The sequence below is a fragment of the Capricornis sumatraensis genome, chromosome 1 (genome assembly GCF_032405125.1).
Source record: "Capricornis sumatraensis isolate serow.1 chromosome 1, serow.2, whole genome shotgun sequence".
NCBI classification, from domain to species: Eukaryota; Metazoa; Chordata; class Mammalia; order Artiodactyla; family Bovidae; genus Capricornis; species Capricornis sumatraensis.
In genome coordinates this window covers 8,846,574-8,870,990 of record NC_091069.1, presented here as the reverse complement: position 1 = coordinate 8,870,990, position 24,417 = coordinate 8,846,574, and the positions used below count along the sequence as shown (strand labels likewise).

The 24,417-nt window shown below is 42.1% G+C and overlaps 1 protein-coding gene across 1 annotated transcript in view; it reads left to right on the top strand.

The window, feature by feature from the left end:
• The first annotated feature begins 1,671 nt into the window (after positions 1 to 1,671).
• Positions 1,672 to 24,417, top strand: part of GARNL3 (GTPase activating Rap/RanGAP domain like 3) — a 118,872-nt gene continuing 96,126 nt past the window's right edge. Inside the window, exon 1 of the mRNA XM_068979031.1 lies at positions 1,672 to 1,815. Within this exon, the coding sequence (XP_068835132.1) occupies positions 1,672 to 1,815 (144 nt within the window). The remainder of the gene's footprint in view (positions 1,816 to 24,417) is intronic.

Here is a 24,417-nt window from a genome sequence, read left to right as displayed (position 1 = left end):
GCGGCACAAGGAGGGGCCCAGATCCCCACATCCTTGCTCTTTTTCATGTTTTTGGCCATTTGGGTGAGAAACCACTGCTGCTGCTTCTGTTGATGAGTGAGTCGTGGGCCCAACTTAACTGAAGATGTTGGCTGAGGTCCAGGCAGACAGCTCTCAGTCAGCCACCATTGAGCATCAGCTCTGTGCCCAACCCCTGTTCAAGAGCGTGGATGCACCCCGCACAGGAGCCCACTTGCTTTTGGTAACTCAGGGCCGCTGGAGAAGGATCTTGAAACTGTTATGTAAGGCAACAGCAATATTCTCCAGGAGGGTTTTCAAAAAGGGCTAAGAAAATGGGCGTAGAGGACATAGCTAACCGTGGAGCTGGCCACAGAGGGAAGCTTTTATACCTCTTTCAGAGATTTTTCGGTAGAAAGTCATATCACTGGCAGCAGGAAGGTAGCCTAGGTAAGTATCCAGGATACCCTTCCAAGCTGCCTTCATTAATGTGTTGCACGGTTTCTTCTAAGGCAGTGAGGACTACAAAAGGTTAAATCTCTCCTATACGATGAACTCAGCCATCCCTGTGAAATGGAGGAAGCAGAATACCATTAGACTCTCTAATCTCATTTCTCTCATGCTGTCCTTCTTGGAGCCTATCAAACAGTGTCCTGGCAGAGAGTCAGTTCTGTGGCTGTGAAGCATTAGAGTCAATCTCTTTCTGAACATGCCAGAAGGGCTGTAACTTAGAAAATGTAGCCTACCTTTTAAGGAAGGATGAAAAGGTACTAAATGCACCTTTCTTTGCATGTTAACTCCCAAATATTTGGGATATATTAAATGTGTCATTCCTGGGAAATTTTATTTTCTGTTTTATTAGAGTTATTTGCATGACATTTTAGAACAGAACTTATTAAAACTGTTTGTATTTGTGGATCTCTGGTGGTTTCATGAGTACTGCTCAGGGCCCTCTCTGTACCAACTATTCAATAAGATATGTGTCTTTTGAGTGTGTAACTGTGCATTCAAGATGCAAATGCAGTAACAATTTTCCCCTGGTTTTAATTGTTTTTCCTCAAAGACGCATGTGATTTTTCTTATCTGATTTAAGCATTTCTTAAGGGGAGGGAGTAGGAAAGTATTAGCTACTGCCCCATCAAAAAAGCTATATATAATTGGAAGTTAGATTTTGAGATTTTTCTGTTAGTCCTAGTCTTTTTTCCATATTGTGATGTTGTCATAAATAAAAGGGGAGGGGGTGGGGCCTACCAGGATTTTGAAGTTTTTTTTTTTTCCTCCTATTTAAAGTTTATGTCTCCTAGCTAGCATCCCATAATGCTGGTTATTTTTATGCAGAATATTTGGGACAAAGAGGCTCTCTTTAAACGAAAGATAATTGCAAGCTTTGTCCCTTGCCTCAAGTTTACTGCAGGGTTTCTCTCCCCTCTGGTTATACAGAAATGAAATTATAAACCACCAGTAGCCTGGGAAATGTCAATCGATTCCAAATGACTAAATATTTAATTCAATCATTGCCTATACCTCCAAGGATGACTCGGGTGTTTTTCTTCTTACTGAGGGCTCCATGAAAGCCGGGCTCTGCAATGGCTGCTGAGGACTGTGTCTGTTGCAAGGAGGCTCCCCTGCAGTGAGGAGCTGGGCAAGCCTGTTCCATAGCAGCCCTTTTTGCAAATGGTAGTGGATTTTTGCAGAAGGTTTGTGGCCAGATCGCTATGTATAATACTGATGAAGCATTTTTGTTCCAGCTCTGTCTCGGAAGACCTAGGCTGTAGACGTGGGGATTTCAGTAGGAAACATTATGGATCTGTGGAGCTGGTAAGTTTACACTGTCTGTTCAGTGGTAGTACATTGATTTCGATTTAGAGAGGATCGCCAAGCTCTTCAGATCTTTTGTTGTATATTTACTGTTAGACCATGTGGGTACAGTATAAGGACTGTATGGGAATGAATGACTATTGAAAGGCTGTAATAATAATTTGATCATCTTTATCTGTTGTGTTTTTACTGTTACGTACTTTTAATCTGTGCCTTTCAGTGTGTTAAAAATATGTTGTGGCTTGGTATTTTTCTCTGTTCATGGTGTTATGTAATTAAATAAAATGATTTATGTATTAGGAAAGGTAGCATTTAGCTTTTATGTTATCTTGTTCCTAAAAGTTTCTAAATCTAGTTTTTGAGGTTTAAATATTATTGTAATACATATTCCAATTTTTCTGTACCCTTCATCTCTGGATATGTGATAGGAGTTAGAATATCTGTGAGCTCTTTTTCTCCCCCCTGTTACAAGTATATGTGGTGGGCTAGATAAATGACTGTGATAGGTAATAGATATCTGGGTTGAAAATATTCATATTTTTCTTAATGAGAGAGATTGGGGTTTGTGTTATGATTTTTTTAAAGGGTATGCTTTCATTTTAAAAGAGGAATAGTGAAGATATATCATAGCCTCGTTTTTTTCTTTTTATCATAGCCTCAGTTTTTTAAAAGACAGAATTGTGAGTTTTTTCCCCAGTTGCATGGAAATTTGAACTAATTTTTAGGAAAATATGCTCATAAAATTTTCTTGGTTAATATTTAACTATTAAAAACATTAAATTTATTATTTCTATTTACAAAAACTCAGTTAATGGGATCCATTTGTAAAGTATTAATATAAGCTGCATTGATTGCAGGGTTTAAAAAGTAGAAAAATTTATGTACTGGAATCATGTACAAGTAGCATTCTACTTGAATTCAAGTATATATTACAGGTTTGACTGTGTACCTGGCCCAGGTATATTCTTGGAAATATGCATTAAGTAAAAGATTAAGTCCTTGTTTTTAAGGCTCCTGCTGTCCTCCTGCTGGGCAGATAAGATACATAATATACCTAAAGAATGCATTTAGTCACATAAAAGACACCCTGGTTGACTTGGTTAGTGTGTGTTCTATGTCAGTCACTGGTGATACCATGCCAACTCAGACCACCACCTCTACTGAAGAAGCGTGTGCATAGCTAATTCAGAACTGGTAAATATTGTGAGAAGTGCACAGACAGGCCCTGGTGGGGGTTGGGAGAAGGAGGGAGCAACCCCTTCTGGCTAGGCATCTCAGGGAAGCAGCCTGGAAGGCCTTCTGGAGGCTGTGGGATGTGAGTTGGCGACAAGGAAGATAGACAGAGGATATTTGCAAACAGCATGATTCTTGGCAACGATGATTTGAAGGGCAATGAGCACATGGTCCTGCCCAGCAGAGAGTACAGGGCTAAAGAGCTCAGTGGTTACACAGTGGGTAGGCTTTGAAATCAGACAGGCCTGGCTTCCTTACTTATTATCTCTGTATTACTTAAGTTCCCTTACTTATTATCTCTGTAAACATCGCTGAACCTCAGTGGTGCCTAAGAATTTGTGCTTGGAAGTCATTCTTGTTCCAGCATTTACTAGTTGTATGATTGGCCTCAGTTTTCTTATCTATGAAATGGGGTTTATTAGTATTATCTATTTTATAGGGTTGTCAGGAGGACTGTATGAGATGATGCACAGAAGCACAGTCCCTGTTAACTAACCATAGTGGGAAAGATGAAATTTGATAGCACAAGTAGGATGTTGACTCTCAGGTGAAGACTTTGAACCTGATCTAGTAAGTAGTATGGAGCTCTTATAAATAGAGTGTTGTTTGGGGGAGACAACATAGGTGTGTAGGATGGACCCTTTATAGACTTGTGGAAATCACAGAATATCAGACTGGGAACATACATGAGAGAAGTGCTTTCTAGCTTGAACAGGCATCAGAATCACCTGGTGAACTTATTAAAACAAATTGCTGGATGCTATCCCCAGAGTTTCAAATTCAGTAAGTTGGGATTAACTCAGAGTTTGCATTTCTAACAAGTTCCCAGGTAAGGTTGATGCCACTGTTGCCAGAACCACCCTTGGAAAAACCCTGCTTTACAGAATCCCCGACTGGTCATCAGTTATCCCCAGCTTGATAAGGCAGCTCACTGACCAGCTCAGTTTGTGTGTGTGTGTGTGTGTGTGTGTGTGTGTTTATAACTGACTTTGTAAATATTTTAAAGTAAATTTTAAATACAGTTTAAAATTCTATGTATAATTTCACCACCTTGCAGCAAATATTTTCATCTGCTTTTGATACCTTCCAACTTGTATAGCTATAAGTGCCATTTCTACATGGTTGTAATCAAATTATATATTTATTTTCGCATGCCTCCTTTTTCATTTAACTGCGTTTTGTAAGTATCTTCTTGTTATGTAGTTAACATTTTAATCCATGTGTGATAGATAGACCAGTAAGGTGATCAACAATGATCTGTGGAACAGTTTTCCTCCTTATGTAAAATCAGGTCATTTCTAGTTTTCCCAAGTTGGAAATGACATGTGCTAGAGGTCGCAAAACTTCAGGAGATGAGGGACAGGGAGGCCTGGCGTGCTGCAGTCCATGGGGTCGCAAAGAGTCGGACACGACTGAGAGACTGAACACCACCACCAGAGGTTACAAGGGTTGGGAATGATGCAGTGAGCAAGTTCCAGTTTTGCCGTGTGAGGATCTCTTGAGATTCTGACTCCAGCGTTTTAAGGAAGGAGATGTTTTCTCCCATCTATGAACACAGAGTATTATCAAATTAAAAACCATATAATGTGTCCTATGTTCGTGAGAAAGCCAGTTCAATTTTTCTTACACTTGATTTGATGAATATTGTTGGGAACCCAGTAGATCTTGGGTGTTTGTAGAGAGGTCCTTGGGATTCTGTAAAATCAAAATTTTAGCATAAACTTCTTCTGATGTTCAGTGAATTAGGTAGAAGTCCTTGTGAAGGGTGAAACTGACCATTCAGATCAGCAATGAGGGGAATGCAGGGGCTTGGTTCCCTAGGCTTCAGTTGAGTATACATTTGGTGAGAGACCATGGCACTCAGACGCCTACTCTACAGACGCACAGGTGAGTTTCTCAGCCCTAATTCAACAGCTGTGGGTCGAAGGCTCCCACCATGGGGCAGGCACGGTGCCCGACACTGAGCGGGGAGGAAAAAGCCAACTGCTCTGCTCTCCTGGAGCTGGAGGTAGTCTGGCTTTAGAATCCAGCGGCCTCAAACTTTGAGTCTCCAGGCTGCATCTTAGCTGTGTTCCCTGCCTGAATCAGGGATGGTTTCCTTGCAAGGGATGGAGATCCACTCAGTCCAGCTCCAATATAACGTAATTCACAGAAAGGGTGTGGGAGAATTTCGCTGGAATGCACTGCAGGAATCACACCTGGGCTGCATGTGACTGGGAAGCCATCAGGCAGCTCTTCTTGTTTCTCTCGGCCCCTGTGGTTTCTCTGTTTCACTTTGCTCTGCATGTCAGTACCAGTCTCCTCTCTGCACGCCAGCTTCTGCAACAGCACAGTTGCCTCTCTCCAGTCCATTTTCTCCCAGCAGCGGTGTTTGTTTGTTTGTTTTAATACTTCTTTTTATCATGGTGAAATATTCACAAAATAAAATTTACCATTTTTAAGTGTACAATTCAGGCCCATTATGTATATTCGCTGGGTTATGCAACCATCAGCACTATCTACTTTCAGAACATTTCTCATTATTCCAGATAGACATTGTACCCATTAAACAATGACTTCCCACCCCCCCTGCTCCCTTGCAACCTCTGTTTTATCTTCTGTCTCAATGAATTTACCTATTCTATGTGGAATTATACACCTTTTGCCCTTTTTTGTCTGATTTATTTCAATATTTTGGGGATTTATCCATGTTGTCACATATATCAGAATTCCATTCCTTTTTCTAGCTGAATAATATTCCATCATGTGTATATACCACATTTTGTTTTTCCATTCCCCTATTGATTAGCTCTTATGAATAATGTTACTGTCGACATTGGTATACAGATATGTGCTTAAGTGATGTTTTAAAATGTTGACAACATAGTATCTTTTTTTTTATAAATCTCTTCTGTGGCCCATTGCAGTGCAAGCCCAGACCCTTTACAAAGCCCAAAGAGATCCTTCATGGTCCCTGTTCTGCCTTCCTCTCCCACCTTCCCACAAGCTGCTCACTCACTGTGCTTCGGTGGCCTAATTTTCCCCTCTAGAACAATTTGAGTTCCCACCTGTCCTTTGCATGCGCTCTTCCCTCTTCCTGGAATGGGCTTTCCCAGCGTTGCTCACCGCTGATCTCAGCTTAAATGCCATCTTCTCAGGGAGGCCTCCCCAATCACCCTTGCTGAAATCATCCTCCTCATTATGGAGGTCTCTAACTCAGCATCCTTCTTATTTACTTAATGGTGTTTATCACAATCAATATTTGTTTACTAACTATCCTCTCATCCACTAGAGGGGAGGGTGGAAACTGTGTCTTTCTTGAGATTTCTAGGCCCTGGCATATACTAAATTCTCATTCAGTTTTTTTTTAATTACTAAATTGACTTCTAGTCCCCCACCCCACCCCTAGTGTTGCAGTCCCTGTGTCCACTGTAGTCTATTCATCGGACCCTAATTTCAAATTCCAAAACGAATGTTATGTATTGATTCCGCAGGTCCAGTTATCTATCCTTGATTCAAACAGTTGAGTTCAAGGTAGGGTGGTGGTGGGGGGGGTGTCATGTAGTATAAATGTGGCCTCCTAGACCCCCTCAGCAAAGTTTGTGGGCAGATTCTCTTTGGAAAGGATATGGGAAGAGTCAGTTTCAAAGAGCATGAGCTGAGAAGGAAGCCTCCAATATGTCTATAATATTTCCTCATAGAGTAGATGATTTAAAAGCTCCATCTAAAAGCACCTGGTTAAAATGTCATCTTCTGCAGGTGGACTGTTATCCCTGGCACTTTTTAAAATTCCATAAAAAATGATATGAATTATAAACCCTCTAAAAACAGGAATCAAGGCTCTTGATTTACCACTGTGTCCCTCATACCAACCACAGTGCTTAGCTTTAGTTACTTAGTAAAAATTAATTGAATGAATGAATGGTTCAGTTTGGTTGGAATTAGAGAATAGTCTAACCCATCAAAAGTAAAGAAAGAAAAGGAAAAACAAGCTTCTATGATTTCCCCCCTCCCCAATATAGTTAGACTCATCAGTTTGCAGTGCATTCTGTCTGAAATGTTTGCCGTTTTTCTTCTTGATGAATTGAAAGTCTGGTCTCTCGTGGCAGCATTCTAAGCAAGGCACAGCTATTACCCCATTGACCATTCTTCATCGCTTCATATCAAAATCTGTCAGGAAAAGCATAAGATTATTTGTAGCTTTTATTGATCTTTTCTTGGCCTTTGACCCAAGGGGTAAGAAACTGATGTGTTACAAATGATGAATGGTATAGGCACCGTATGGGCCTCTCCTTTCCAAGCCCAGCTGCTGATCCTCACATAAGCCTACATCTGAGTAATTCTAGGGAAGCCACAATCTGCAGGTAATTTCAAATCCAGGATAAAACAGGAGGGTATATTGTCCATTGGGCTTCCCAGGTGGCGCTAGTGGTAAAGAACCGGCCTGCCAGTGCAGGAGACGTAAGAGACTCGGGTTTGATCCTTGGGTCAGAAAGACCCTTTGGAGGAGGGCATGACAACCCACTCCAGTATTCTAGCCTGGAGAATCCCATGGTCAGAGGAGACTGGTGGGTTACAGCCCATGGGGTCACAAAGAGTCAGACATGACTGAGGCAACTTAGCACGCATGCATATTGTCCATTCCTTTTTAAACTTGCACTCAAATGAGTCAAGCCTGCATTTGGACCAGCTGCCTGCTCCCCTGGTATATCAGAAAGAAATGTATAAATGTCTCTCAATGAGGATAGCATGGTTTTGTTGTTTTGAACTCAGAGTGGCCTCAAAGGATACCTGGCTATACTGAGTGCAGCCAGAAGAAAGGTTTGTCATGAACTTGATTGGCATCTGCAGATTTTAATATCTGAGGTTTTGACTGTGTGACAGCTTTTGAAGTCTGATATATAGTCATTTGTATTTTTGCTCAGGCACGAACTTGAATTACGCCTGTGGGACTGTTGCGCTTTAGATGATTCTTGGCTAATGAGCGATTTAGCTGCCTGCCCAGCATCCCTAATACAGCAGAGTTTTGTTCTCTATTCAGGGTTGAGTAGGCTTTTTGTTTTCAGAGGCATTTTATGGGAGAATTATATTCTATGTAGTATCACCGAATTGAGAAATGAGTGAAGGTACCAGAATATCTCCCCTAGGAACATCAAAACATCATGACTTCTGTCTTCTACAACTAGAATCATAATTTTGGCAGATGTTCCCTATTATTTAACTGGCTTATATCTAAGGCTTTGATAACAGGTTGACTCATGTAGGTACCACAAGACATAACATTTATCTTGGAATTATCAATGAGTTGGGGCTTCCCAGGTGGTGCTAGTGTAAAGAACCTGCCTGCCAGTGTAGGAGACATAATAGACTCAGGTTCGATCCCTGAGTCAGGAAGATCCCCTGGAGGAGGATGTGGCGCCCACTCCAGTATTCTTGCCTCAAGAATACCATGGACAAAGGAGCCTGGTGAGCTACAGTTCATGGGGTTGCAAAGAGTGAGAAGCAACTTTGCACACATGTGTGCATCAGTGAGTTAATGTGGTTAGAAACTATGGTGCTCTTTTTGATATTTTGATGCCTTTGTGGATGATTGGTAATGCTTACATTGAACATTTTCCAGACTAAAATTATTGCAACCATTTTTAGTAATGCAGAACTTTGAGACCTTAGTCATGTTTATGTGTTAGAATGGAACTAGAAATTTTATGATGTTTGTTAGTTTTGCTGTTTATTGAATGTTTACTATGTACCAGTCAATGAGCTAAATACTTTAGATGTATTTACCTATTCTCCCAAACAACCATCAGCAGTTTTTTATTTCATCACACACTGTGGCTGCTCAGAAAATGTTGGTGGACATGAATGGACTCCCATTTATCAGATGATCTCAGAGAGATACCACAGCTAGTAGAGGTAACACTTAAGCCCAGATCTGTCTGACTCTAAGAGCCCCTGTACTTAATCTCTCAGCCTATGAGCCTAGGCTGTTTTCTAAGGAAATTGGGTTGATTGTTAGAGCAAACATCTCTGCTCTTGGATGCGTGCGTGCTAAGTCACTTCAGTCGTGTCCGACTCTGTACGACCCTGTGAACTTCAGCCCCCCAGGCTCCTCTGTCCATGGGATTCTCCAGTCGAGAATACCAGAGTAGGTTGCCATGCCCTCCTAAAGGGGATCTTCCTGCCTCAGGGATCAAACCCATGACATCTCCTGCATTGGCAGGTAGGTTCTTTACCACTAGCACCACCTGGGAAACCCATCTCTGTCCTTAATCAACAGCATAGAGTAGCTCTGCTTTAAGTCTTAGCTGAAATATATAATTTCAAACTCTCTTAGGTCCAAATCTTAACAAAATTTGATTTTAAGAAGAATGTTCAAAAAAATTACCTAAGAAATGTCCATGTGAAATGTTTTAAATTTAATTCCTGGTTTAGGCCCAACCATAACGTAGGTGCAAACACTTGGCCCGCACTTTAGAGGGACCACTTTTCTTGGCCCCTCTTAGAAAAGCAAGAGTTTTTCTTGATCTGTGCCCGTGTGTTATGCCTTTAGCTTGCACTGATGGGCAGATCAGAAAAGAGCCATGTGACTCTGGATGGTGTGTCGCTTGCAAGGAAGCTCTTGAGGATTTCTCAGTCTGTCGTAGTGTCTCCTTTAAGACAGCCTGTGAGAAGAATTTTCTCAGGACCAAAAAGCAGCTTCGTTGTTAACCTTATATGCAGTGGAAATCCTTTCAATGGGCTTTTTCCTCTTTGCTCTGGCCTCTAGGACACTCAGGACCCTATTTATGGCTTGCCTTGAACAGCCTTACAGGACTCTATAACAGGCAGCCTAATCTTGTTCTCTTGTTTTCAGTTTATTTACCCACACCTAATTTTCCCTTGTTCTAAATTTGTTTTGTATCTAATTTTCTCCTTTGAGTGAGATATATCTCAGTAAGATGCTTTAAATCTTTTCTAAAAAGTAAGGTAGAGCATAAAAAAATATTTCCTGTGTTCAGCTTCTAGCTCTTAACAGCACATCCTCTGTCCCCCATTGAGGGTAACCTAGTTCACAGAATGGTTTTGACCCTTGTCTCCTCCCTCCCCTACTTTTTGATCAGGGCTTCTATGACCTATTTTCCTAGGATCAACTACACCTGGGGAGAATTAGCATCCCCTGCCCAGCTATTTGGTGACTGCCTTAAGCACTGAGCCCTGTGTTAATTGGGGTCCAAAAGTCTTCCAAATCAACTAGCTAAACACACACTATAATAAGAATATCAGACAAGTCCTCCAAGTTTTTCCAGACAAAATCAACCCTGGAAACAGCCACTCCAGGGATTTTTGGCACCAGTGTGCTCTCTAGTTTCAAAACTAGAACTGCAAACGTTCCACTCCCTCCCTCACAGGCCTGGGCAGCTCATGCCAGGTTGCTGGTGGCCACACAAGTCTCCCGTTCCTGTGTGCCCCCACGTCCTCCTTGGGGGTGACCCTCCCTCCTGCCACTGCACTGTCAAGTCAGCTCACAATCTCTGGCTCCTGCACCTTCTTCTGGAACCCTGGGGTCTTTGTTCTGTGACTCCAGTGGTCTTCAGCTGGTGGGATATAGGTCCCTGGTGCACTATAAAAATACTTTCAGGACTTCCCTGGTGGTCCAGTGGCTGAGACTCTTCGCTCTCAATGCAGGGGGTCCGGGTTTGATCCCTGGTCAGGGAACTAGACCCCACATGCCACAACTAAAACCTGGAACAGCCAAATAAATAAATATTTAAACACAAATAAATACTTTCAAATTTTGCTCAGTGTTTAATACAACAGTTTATATTTTGTGTAACCAGATATACAAACTGTTGGCATACTGTTTATTGGTTAATTCTTCACAGCAAATTGAGTTTTCTACCTGTGATCTCTTGTATACTATGGAGGAAAATTCTCACGTGTGTCTCAGACACCCAGTCTTTCTTGGTGCCTGCTTGATAATACCTATTGCCTCTCACTTCTCACTTGTGCCAAAGTGACCTCTGCCTTACACCAGTCCTGTCATGTGCCCCCCTCTACTTTTAGTACAACAAGGCTTGGCGGTATATATCATCAGTTGTAGCAAAAATAAATTTGAAGCTTGAGCAAAACTATGACATCACCATCTCAATGGACATGAGTTTGAGCGAACTCTGGAAAATAGTGATGGACAGGGAAGCCTGGTATTTTACAGGCCATGGGTCGCGAAGAGTCGGACACAACTGAGCAACTGAACAACAAACACTGTTTTTATGAATACAGAGTATTTTCTTTTCTGGAAGGTATTTTTAACTACCAGTATTTACTTATTTATTTAGGCAGGTCTATGATCAAAGACTGAAGAAGGGAATGGCAACCCACTCCAGGATTCTTGCCTGGAGAATCCCATGGACAGAGGAGCCTAGCAGGCTACAGTCCATAAGGTCACAAAGAGTCAGACACGACTGAAGCGACTTAGCATGCTTGCATGCATGATCAAAGATGTAGTACTCGGAATTCGTCTGGTGATCCAGCAGTTAAGACTTCAAGCTTCCAATGCAGGGGGCCTGGGTTCAATCCCTGGTCAAGGAACTAGATCCTGCATGCTGCAACTAAGACCCAGTGCAGCCAAATAACTTTTTCTTGATGTAGTACTTGGCAGCCATGAACACACACCCAAGGATTTGAAAGCCACCCTTTTACTTCTTTTAGTGGTATTACCTTGAAAAGGAATCTTACCTTTTTGCCAACCTTTCACCATATGGTCTCTGAACATTTATAGCTCTTTGTTAGACCCTCAGAACTAAGTCTAACACTTTCAACTTATTAGCTGCCTCCTGGCAGACAACTTGGGACAGATTTCCCCAGGGCTGCAGGACCCAGAGTATCTGAGGCTTCATCTGGGTCTCTCTCAGCCACCCCAAGCCGAGACCTTGTCTTCAGCTTTCTTCTGTCTCAGGGTAAGTCCTGTTTCCTTGGGGGATACCTCTATCTCCAGGTGGCAGCTTCACTCTCTTGGTAGAAAGAGAGAAGATCTGTGGGGTCTAAAATTTGCTCCCCAATTTCCCCCACTGGGTGAATTTAGGGAAAAATCATGCCCAAACCTGGTGTCACCTGCTGTGACCAACTTACCAAAAAGGGCCCCCAGTTTCATGCCACAACTAATATTCTAATTTTTTTATATTGAAGTATTTTACATATTTAATTAAAGCCATTACTTTGGGCTCCTTTATGTGTAAGAAGAGGATTGTACGTTTTTTGGCCTCAGTCTTTTAATTGGTCTTTTGCGGTTATCTTTATGTTGCAGTGTTTTAAAATATAATCTCAAGCTGTGTTTGCTGAATAGATGTGAAGACTTTATCATTACTTTAGGAATACATTTCAGCCACTCTAAATTCTCTTTTCGATCCCTGCGATAGTTCCACTAATTCTCTTTTGAATTCGCCTTTGAACGCTCTCCTTTCTTGTTCCCACTAAGCCTGCACTTGCCAAGGTCACTAAAGACCTTCCTGCTACCAAGTCTAGGTCTGGCATCTAGGCTTTAGCTCACGGGCCTCTCTGCACATGCGCCCTCTTAACACGTTCCCCTCCCCCAGTGCCTCTGCTCTCTCGTGTTTTTCCCCTGCATCTCTGCTATACCTCCTCTGCTTCTTTTAGGGAGTCCTTCTTTCCCGTCTGATCCTCCCATTTGGATGCTTCTCAGGGTACTGTTTCAAGACACCTTTCTCACCTGATCTGCTCTTCCTCGTGATCTTTCCTGCCCTCATGGCTTCAGGTACCAGTCTTCAGGCTGGTGACTCACAGATCCGTATATTCTTTCCAGGTCTCTATCCACAGCATCTAAGGCCATCTGTTCATATGCCTACAGGACATCCCTGTGGGCAACTGAACCTTAGAAGGGCCACTACTGAACTCAGTCGTCCCTCTTTACCCTACCACACTGCTAGGGAATGGCTTTACCTTCTTAACCATTGCTAATTTCAGAAACCAGGAAATCACCCAAAGCCCACATCCAGTCTCTTACCAAATCCTGTTGGTTTTATATTCTCAATAGATTTCCTGGCTAAGTTTCTCTTATTCACATGGATGTGCATGTACAATTGCCAGACAGTCTTTTGAGAAGAGAGAGAGACAGACATAGATTTGTATATATGTATGCATGAAAATATGTATTATGTATTCATGGGACTTCCCTGGTGGCTCAGATGGTAAAGAATCTGCCTGCAATACAGGAGACCTGGGTTGGATCCCTGGGTCAGGAGGATCCCCTAGAGAAAGGAATGGCTACCCATTCCAGTATTCTTGCCTGGAGAATTCCATGGACAGAGGAGCCTGGCAGGCTACAGTCACAGGGTCACAAAGAGTTGGACACGACTGAGCAACCAACACTTTCACTTTTCATATGTACTCATATGAACTTCACAACTACCTGATAGTTTTGTAGATACTTTTGTTACCCCCATTATATAGATCTCAAAGAGATCAATTAACTTGTCCAAAGTCACACAGCTTGTAAGTTGTTGAGCCAGTCCCTCTCCCATCTTCTGCACAGTAGGTTATATTTATTAAAAGTTCTGTGATCTCCCCATTGTTATAAGCTGTGCTCCAATGCCCCTTTGTTGTCGTCATCATGTGCGCATGCTCAGTTGTGTCCAACTCTGTGACCCCGTAGGCTGTAGCCCACCAGCCTCCTCTGTCCGTGGGATTCTCCAGACAAGAATATTAGAGTGGGTTGCCATTTTCTCCCCCAGGGGATTTTTCTGACCTAGGAATAAAACCCACACCATCTCTTGTGTCTCCTTCAATTGACAGGTAGGTTCTTTACCACTGCGCCACCTGGGATGCCCTCTAGTCCCCCTTACTGTGCATAAAAATCACTTGTGGAATTTATTTAAGGTTCAGGCTCTGATTTGGCATATCTGGAATGAGCCAAATAGTGTGCTTTTTTTCCCCCACAATCTTCCATTGTGAAAATGACTGAACTTCTTATAGGTTTATCATTTGATATCCAGGGAAGTCCAGAGAGTACTTTGTTTTTAAGTAAAGAAGAACAATAAAGGACCTCCCTGGTGGTCCAGTGGTTAAGACTTCCCACTCCCAATGCAGAGGACCCAGGTTCGATCCCTGGTCAGGGCACTAGATCCTACATGCTTCGACTAAGAGTTTCCTTGCTGCAACAAAGATCAAAGATCCTTAGTCAGACATGACTGAAGCGACTTAGCATGAACACAAAAATGACTTAAAACAACGGAGATTTATTCTCTCATAGTTCTGGAGGCTAGAAGTCTGAAGTCAGATGTTGGCAGGGCTACACTCCCTCTGAAGGTTCGAGGGAAAACCGTCCCTCGCCTCCTCCAGCTTCAGGGGTTGCCAGTAATCCCTGACATCCTTGCCTTGTAGCTGCGTCAGTTTCTGCTTCTGCACCACATGGCCTCCTAGCCTGCGTTTCTGTATCTGCATCACCCTCTTTTCTCTTGTAAAGACACCAGCTGGGGCTTCCCTGGTGATCCAGTGGTTAAGACTCCGAGCTCCCAATGCAGGGGGTATGGGTTCAGTCTCTGGTCAAGGAACTAGATCTCACATGCTACAGCTAAGACCTGGAGCAACCAAATTAATTAATTAAAAAACAGAGAGAGAGACACCAGCCATTGGACTTCAGTCCCACCCTAATCCAGTGAACTCATCTTAACTTATCTAACTACATCTGCAAAGACCCTCTTTGCAAATAAGGGCACATTCTGAGATTCCGGGTGGATGCAAAGGTGTTTGGGGTGGGGGACGGGGATTGGGGTAGGAGCACAGGGAACACCATTCAAGCCAGAACAGTTCCTTTCTGCCTTTTAGTGTTCAGAAAGAAGCCTGTGACAGTTTAGTTTATTTTCTTTCTTGGTAACTTTTCCTATCTTGATCTTTCTCAGACTTTCTTCTTTTATTTTTAAAATGTTTCCCATAGTTTCTCTATGTCTTTCTCTTCTCAGCAATTTTGCCTAAAATCTTGCATCTTTGTGATTCTTCAACCCAGGTCTTATGTCATGGATGAATAGTTTCTTCAGATGTGTATTTGATTATTGCTCATTTTCCCTCTTGAAATAGTAAGGAAGGTCTTTATCTCTGTCCTCTGTCACTGCCTTTTCTTTCTCATTATTTTATATTTTGTTCCTCTTCATTCTGGGAAGGCATCTCAAATGATAAACATATTACTGTCTCTGTTTTGTACAATAAACATTTCATTTTCCTCCTCTGATGAGGATTTTTAATTTTAATCCTACATTTTTTAATCCCATATTTGCATTTTTTGGTCCTCATTTGTCTTACCCACTTCCTCAAGCTTTACCCACTTATTGTAAAAATTGTCCTCTGTCTTATTGAGGACAACAGCTGCTTTTTAAATCTTTTATTTTGGTTTCATAGTAAAAAATGATGTGCTTCTTTTTTTCAGTTTTCAGGATCATATGTAGCATTATTTTAAATAACTCCCATGTTTGTGGTTTTTTTTTTTCCTTTTTAAAATACAGAATCTTGAGACAAACACAAAGAGTTATTCAGACCTTTTATTGTCAACATACAAAATGTACAACTGACCCTGAGCTCTCGTTGTCCTTTTGGGTACCGCAGCTTCTCTGAACCAAACATCTGGATGGCTGGTGGTTATGCAAAGCTCCCTGATCACTATCCAGGGTCTGGTTGGTGTTTCTCTAGTAAAGCTCTGCTGGAAAGGGAAAGGATGTCCTCCATGCTTGGCGTTTTTGCTTCTCTGAACTGGTGGCTCTAGAATTTATACATATCAGTTCAGTTCAGTTCAGTTCAGTTCAGTTGCTCAGTCATGTCTGACCCTTTGCAACCCCATGAATCGCAGCACGCCAGGCCTCCCTGTCCATCTCCAACTCCCAGAGTTCACTCAGACTCACATCTGTCGAGTCAATGATGCCATCCAGCCATCTGATCCTCTGTCGTCCCCTTCTCCTCCTGCCCCCAATCCCTCCCAGCATCAGAGTCTTCTCCAATGAGTCAACTCTTCTCATGAGGTGGCCAAAGTACTAGAGATTCAGCTTCAGCATCATTCCCTCCAAAGAAATCCCAGGACTGATCTCCTTCAGAATGGACTGGTTGGATCTCCTTGCAGTCCAAGGGACTCTCAAGAGTCTTCTCCAACACCACAGTTCAGAAGCATCAATTCTTCGGTACTCAGCCTTCTTCACAGTCCAATTCTCACATCCATACACGACCACTGGAAAAACCATAGCCTTGACTAGACAGACCTTTGTTGGCAAAGTAATGTCTCTGCCTTTCAGTATGCTATCTAGGTTGGTCATAACTTTTCTTCCAAGGAGCAAGCGTCTTTTATAAATATAGCCAGGACTTAGAGGGCTATGGGTAGCAGTCTGGTTGGAAGAGGAATATTAATGTTTGCCTAGCTCTTTACATAACCTTGAGAAGACACCCTCTGTGTAAAGAATCAGTTGGAGATTACAAAGGTGGAATCCCCCAATACCCAACCACACTTTGGTCTGACCACTTGCTTGGCATATTGACAAAACTGTGTCCCCCAGGGTGCTCTGCTACCAGGACCCTTCCTGTCTCTCTCCCTGCCTATGGCCCTTCACTTATGAAGACTGCATTTTCTATCTTTTTATCTTTTTACTTGTTTGCACTGTGTCTTAGTTGCAGTACTCAAGATCTTTGATCATCAGCTGCAGCACATGGGACCTTTAGCTGTGGCATGTGGGATCTAGTTCCCTGACCAGGGATGGAACTTGGCCCCCTGTATTTGGAGTGCAGATTCTTATCCACTGGACCACCAGGGATGTCCCAAGGCTGCATTTTCTAACATAGACTTTGTCTCTCTCCCTGCCCTCATCTTACCCAATGTTTTCTTGGAGAGAAAAAAGAGGTGCTGGAGTGGCTAGGGCTACCTTAAAATGCAGTGCTCATGCAGTAAAAAGATGATTCCCAGTGTTTTATTGTTACTCTTTATATAGACCCAGGGTTTCTTAGCCCAAAGGAAATGGGGGCGAGAAAATAAATTGCCGTCCAGCTTTCTGTGATGACCACAGATTTGTTCTGTTTCAGCCAACAGTCAGTGTCCAAATAGGTTTCCCTGTTCTTCTCCATTGGCCATAGAATAGGTAGAAAATGTCGTGATATTCTGGCCATAGGTTGGGAAATCAGTCTCAGATTCATGAATTGTCATCTTTTGTGCTGAATCTTCCCAAATATTTTACTGGGAATTTGAGTATCAGAGACTGCTAGTCAGATATTATTTTAATGAAGAAGCCAAGATGGATAGATATACTTCAAGATCAAAGGTTAGAGTAGAATACTCGTGCTGACTTACCTCAGATTTCTCAATAGAATAGGTGGAAAAGTCACTGCTTAGAAGAAAATGTGTTTCCAGAGTGATGACTTGGTGATTGATAAGTCAGGAGCAAGATGGGAGATATAATGGGAAGTAAAAAAGAAATGGGTAAAAGAACTGGAGAGTGGTCGTGAGGATCTAGCCATGGTCAAGGAGCATGAGCTTGTCGTAGTCCTAGCCACATGGAAACTTGATTCTTTGGACACAGAAGGAGAGAGTGAGTTTACTTAGTAGGAGGTGATTGAGAGCTGGGATTTGACTCAGGGGTTTGTAAATGCAGTGTTGACATGATTAACCACAGATCCCCAGCTAGCATGTGTACCAGAAAGAGCCAGAGTGGGTTCTACATCAGGTATTATGATGACAACACTCTACTAGTGTGGATGAGAATGGGTTTGGGGTCTTGGGAATGGATGGCAGTCATGAAATCAAGTGAGGTCGTTAGATTTGAGAAAGCAGAAGAGTGTGAGCTCAAGACATCAGAGAGATCACTGTGATGGATGTAGAGTTTGCTGAGGATGGTGGCCAGAGATGTGGATGATAAGTCTGAACCCAAATCCAGGACCCTGCTGGACCCAGCCAACGTTTCTCATCCTTGTTGGAGACTCTTCTAACCAATTTGGGTACTCTGACATGCACCTTGGTGCTCAGCACTCTAGCTACCCAACCTCCCAAGTCTTTTTCCCGCCCCTTTGCACAGGCATAATAGGATGAAGGAAAGAGTGGGAGGAAGAGAACATCCCCTCTGACCTGTCCCTGCAGGCAGTGGAAGTGACCGAGAGTCACCAGGAGAAGGGACCCAGTCAGGGGATGGCTTCTTCCACCCATGTTCAGGCATCATCTCCCCACCTTTTTTTGATGCAGACACTTTGAATCTCTTTCTTCCCTTCTGAGTATTTCTAAGTCAGATGTGTGTGCGTGTGTGTGTGTGTGTGTGTGTGTGTGTGTGTGTGTATACATGTCTGATTTGCATATGCAGATGGTCTGCTTGACCAGTATTGGTAGTTTTTAAAATCTGCTTCTGTTGGAAATCATTTCTTAAAGGTCCTATACATCTTCTAGAATAAGTTGCATTATAGTAGGACTTCGTAACAAATAGCTGTGAAAAGAAGAGAGGTGAAAAGCAAAGGAGAAAAGGAAAGATATAAGCATCTGAATGCAGTGTTCCAGAGAATAGCAAGAAGAGATAAGAAAGCCTTCTTCAGTGATCAATGCAAAGAAATAGAGGAAAACAACAGAATGGGAAAGACTAGAGATCTCTTCAAGAAAATTAGAGATACCAAGGGAACATTTCATGCAAAGATGGGCTCGATAAAAGACAGAAATGCTATGGACCTAACAGAAGGAGAAGATATTAAGAAGAGGTGGCAAGAATACACAAAAGAACTGTACAAAAAAGATCTTCACAACCCAGATAATCATGATGGTGTGATCACTAATCTAGAGCCAGACATCCTGGAATGTGAAGTCAAGTGGGCCTTGGAAAGCATCGCTACAAACAAAGCTAGTGGAGGGGATGGAACTCCAATTGAGCTGTTTCAAATCCTGAAAGATGATGCTGTGAAAGTGCTGCACTCAATATGCGAGCAAATTTGGAAAACTCAGCAATGGCCACAGGACTGGAAAAGGTCAGTTTTCATTCCAATCCCAAAGAAAGGCAATGCCAAAGAATGCTCAAACTACTGCACAATTGCACTCATCTCACATGCTAGTAAGGTGAAGTCGCTCAGTCGTGTCCGACTCTTTGCGACCCTATGGACTATAACCTACTAGGCTTCTCCATCCATGGGGTTCTCCAGGCAAGAATACTGGAGTGGATTGCCATTTCCTACTCCAGGGGATCTCCCCAACCCAGGGATCGAACCTAGGTCTCCCGCATTGGAGGCAGATGCTTTAACCTCTGAGCCACCAATGCTCAAAATTCTCCAAGCCTGGCTTCAGCAATATGTGAACCGTGAACTTCCTGATGTTCAAGCTGGTTTTAGAAAAGGCAGAGGAACCAGAGATCAAATTGCCAACATCCACTGGATCATGGAAAAAGCAAGAGAGTTCCAGAAAAAGATCTATTTCTGCTTTATTGACTATGCCAAAGCCTTTGACTGTGGATCACAATAAACTGTGGAAAATTCTGAAAGAGATGGGAATACCAGACCACCTAACCTGCTTCTTGAGAAATGTGTATGCAGGTCAGGAAGCAGCAGTTAGAACTGGACATGAAACAACAGACTGGTTCCAAATAGGAAAAGGAGTACATCAAGGCTGTATATTGTCACCCTGCTTATTTAACTTCTATGCAGAGTACATCATGAGAAACGCTGGACTGGAAGAAACACAAGCTGGAATCAAGATTGCAGGGAGAAATATCAATAACCTCAGATATGCAGATGACACCACCCTTATGGCAGAAAGTGAAGAGGAACTAAAAAGCCTCTTGATGAAAGTGAAAGTGGAGAGTGAAAAAATTGGCTTAAAGCTCAACATTCAGAAAACGAAGATCATGCATCTGGTCCCATCACTTCATGGAAAATAGATGAGGAAACAGTGGAAACAGTGTCAGACTTTATTTTTGGGGGCTCCAAAATCACTGCAGATGGTGATTGCAGCCATGAAATTAAAAGACGCTTACTCCTTGGAAGAAAAGTTATGACCAACCTAGATAGTATATTCAAAAGCAGAGACATTACTTTGCCGACTAAGGTCCATCTAGTCAAGGCTACGGTTTTTCCTGTGGTCATGTATGGATGTTAGAGTTGGACTGTGAAGAAGGCTGAGCGCCAAAGAATTGATGCATTTGAACTGTGGTGTTGGAGAAGACTCTTGAGAGTCCCTTGGACTGCAAGGAGATCCAACCAGTCCATTCTGAAGATCAACCCTGGGATTTCTTTGGAAGGAATGATGCTAAAGCTGAAACTCCAGTGCTTTGGCCACCTCATGCGAAGAGTTGACTCATTGGAAAAGACTCTGATGCTGGGAGGGACTGGGGACAGGAGGAGAAGGGGACGACAGAGGATGAGATGGCTGGATGGTATCACTGACTCGATGGACGTGAGTCTGAGTGAACTCCGGGAGTTGGTGGTGGACAGGGAGGCCTGGCGTGCTGCGATTCATGGGGTCGCAAAGAGTCAGACACAACTGAGCGACTGAACTGAACTGAACTGAGGACTTCCCTGGTGGTCCAGTGGTTAAGACTGTGCTCCCAATGCAAGAGGCCCAGTTCTATCCCTGATCAGGGAACTAGATGCCATATGCCACAGCTAGAAGTTTGCATGCCAAAACTGAAAGGATTCTGAGTGCCACAACTAAAACCCGTCATAGCCTAGCAAATAAATAAGTAAATATTTTAAAAATAAATAAATAAATTGCATAATAACAAGACCTTCAGCTCCCCCAGGCAGAGTTATCTCTGCAGCATCTGACCTCCCCCTGTGTCCCGTACTTTCTTCTGTACTGTGGCATTTAACCAGGTTGTGTGTGATTTATCTGTTTATTTGTGTGTGTCTGTCTCTCCTACTAGGCTGTATGTTCCTCTAGGGTACAGATCATGTTGCGTTTGTCTTTATAAATCCAGCAGTTAGTACAGGCCTGGGGAAATAGGTTCTCAATAATGTTGGAAGAGCGACAAACATTTAAACAGACTTTCCAAGAGTTTAAATGCCTCATTGAAATGTTTTAATCATACTAGCAATAATTAGCGCCTTTTATATTAATCATTACCATACTGTTATTAAAATACATGTTGTTATAACATGATTGAACACATCCTATGTCCAGACACTATTCTAGGATCATTCCATGTTTTATATTATTGAATTCTCTCCCCAAACCTAGAAGTGGCTACAGTCATTGTCTTCATTTTATTTTATTTTTTGTCCTCATTTTAGAAATAAGGAAAATGAAACTTAGAGAGGAAAAATCAAGTGATTTGCCCAAGGTCACGCAGCTAGTAAATGTGGAACTGAACCTGATAAGTTGGGTGCTAAAACCTACACTTGTAACCACTCGTGTCAAAGAAAGGAGTTGGCAATGGGGGATAGAAATCTGAAATCTTATTTTTAAAGATGTAACTTACATAACGGTTAAAAGATCTTTCCGTAGTATAAAATATTGTTTCTGCGACTTATATATACCTGAATGTCAAGTACCCAGGGCGTGATAAGCAGAAATCACAGGGAATCCTAGCACTTCTGTAGGTGTAGGAACAGACATCAGCCCAAATAAACAAAGCAATTCAGTGGAGAGGAGAAGAGCCTTATGTTTCTGAAAATTCATGTATTTGTATTAATTTAGGAAATATTCTCATCTAACTGCCTCTAATATTAAGCCAATAATACTTTTATTTATAGTACTTTATGAATACCACTTTATTCTTCCTGTTTTTATTTTTATTTTTTACGTTAATTCGTTGAATCATACAGATGGTTATAAGCGCTTGGAGATTACTTTTTTCCAGAAATAAAACATGTAAGACATTAAACACTGTTTAGTGTTCAGTGAATCAATTTGGCTGAGATTGGAACAAAGCCTCTACTGCAGATACTAAATTACATGAATTTCCACCATTTTTTAGTGTACTCAAGCAGCTGGAGGTGATTCAGCCTGAGAAACTGAATTGATCTTGGTCACCCAGAGTTGCATCAAGGTCCAGCATGTCACACGGTCCTGTCCATTAGAACGTTCCATGACTGTGGAAATTTGTCATTTGCTCTGTCCAGTGTAGCTACCACCTGGGGCTACTGAGCACTTGAAAGTTGGGCAGTGCCACAGAGGAACTGGGTGGTTTTTACTTTATCTCAATTAATTTAAAATTAGATCTAAATGGGGCTAGTGGCCCAGTACTGGCCAGTGCAGGATGTCTAAAGGAATCCCTTGCAGGGCTGGGCAGAGCCTAACTGATGATTTGATTTGCTTTTTCCCCTTTCTCTCTCAGGCTCAGTGCTCCCCAGCACTGAGCCTTTGGTGTATGTGGTATATGACCAGATTAGAGATGTTAGACAAAATAAAGTAAAATAACATAAAGAGCTTGTCTTTTCTTCTTAACATTACTGATGTTGAATATTTGTTAGGGGACTTCCCTGACCGTCTAGTGGTTAAGACTTCACCTTCCAACACAGGGGGTGAGGGTTCAATCCCTGGTCAGAGAGCAATGACTTCACATCTTGTGGCCAAAAAAAAAAAAAACATCAACAAACAAACCAAAACAGAAACAGTATTGTAAAACGTTCAAAAAAATAGTCCACATTAAAAAAAAAAGTATATATGTATGTTAATACATTTCCCTGAACTTGTGTACCAAAACAAATAGAAAAGAACTCGGCTATTTGCTTCTTCTCTAGGGAAACTGCATTACTGTGAGTGAGGGTATGCCTGGTAGGTGAGGACAAGACCCTTCCCCTCCTCAAAGACTCTCTGAGCCAGGGCTGCCTCTTTGGGGCAGTGGTCTGACAACTTCTTCAGTTCTACAGTTACTAGTATATTCAGGTTTCTTTCTCTTTTTAAAATAATCTTCATTATGTATATTTTCCTAGAAATTTTCCATTTCGCTGAAGCTTTTGGTAATATTTGCATAGTCTCATATGATATTCTCTCACGTCTTTAAAAAAATCTCTTTTCTTTTTAGCAATTTTATTTATTATCAATCCATATATTTGTGTTTTTCTTTGCTTTTTACTTTATTGAAATATAGTTGATTTACATATTGTGTTAGTTTCAGGTGTACAGCAGAGTGATTCAGTTATGTGTATTCAGTTCAGTCGATCAGTCATATCCAACTATTTATGACCCCATGGACTGCAGCACACCAGGCTTCCCTGTCCATCACCAGCCCCTGGAGCCTACTCAAACTCATGTCCATCGAGTCGGTGATGCCATCCAACCACCTCATCCTCTGTTGTCCCCTTCTCCTCCCGCCTTCAATCATTCCCAGCATCAGGGTCTTTTCCAATGAGCTGGTTCTTTGCATCAGGTAGCTAAAGTATTGGAATTTCAGCTTCAACATTAGTCCTTCCAATGAATATTCAGGATTGATTTCCTTTAGGATTGACTAGTTGTATCCCCTACAGTCCAAGGGACTCTCAAGAGTCTTCTCTAACACCACAGTTCAAAAGCATCAATTCTTTGGCACTCAGCTTTCTTTATAGTCCAACTCTCACATCTATACATGACCACTGGAAAAACTATAGCTTTGACTAGATGGACCTTTGTTGGTAAAGTAATGTCTTTGCTTTTTAATATTCTGTCTAAGTTGATCATAGCTTTTCTTCCAAGGAGCAAGCATCTTTTAATTTCATGGCTGCAGTCACCATCTGCAGTGATTTTGGAGCCAAAAAAAAAGTCTCTCACTGTTTCCCCATCTATTTACCATGAAGTGATGGACTGGATGCTATGATCTTACTTTTCTGAATGTTGAGTTTTAAGCCAAATTTTCACTCTTCTCTTTCACTTTCATCAAGAAGTCCTTTAGTTCTTCTTCGCTTTCTGCCATAAGGGTGGTGTCATCTGCATATCTGAGGTTTTTTATATTTCTCCCAGCAATCTTGATTCCAGCTTGTGATTCATCCAGCCTGGCATTTTGCCTGATGTACTCTGCATGTAAGTTAATAAGCAGGGTGACAATATACAGCTTTGACGTACTCTTTTCCCCATTTGGAGTCAGTTTGCTGTTCCATGTCCAGTCCTAACTGTTGCTTCCTGACCTGCATACAGATTTCTCAAGAGGCAGGTCAGGTGGTCTGGTATTCCCATCTCTTTCAGAATTTTCCACAGTTTGTTATGATCCACACAGTCAAAGGCTTTGGCAAAGTCAATAAAGCAGTAAATGTTTTTCCAGAACTCTCTTGCTTTTTCGATGATCCAGCGGATGTTGGCAATTTGATCTCTGGTTCCTCTGCCTTTTCCAAATCCAGCCTGAACATCTGGAAGTTCACAGTTCATGTACTGTTGAAGCCTGGCTTGAAGAATTCTGAGCATTACTTTGCTAGTGTGTGAGATGAGTTCAAATGTGTGGTAGTTTGGGCATTCTTTGGCATTGCCTTTCTTTGGTATTGGAATGAAAACTGACC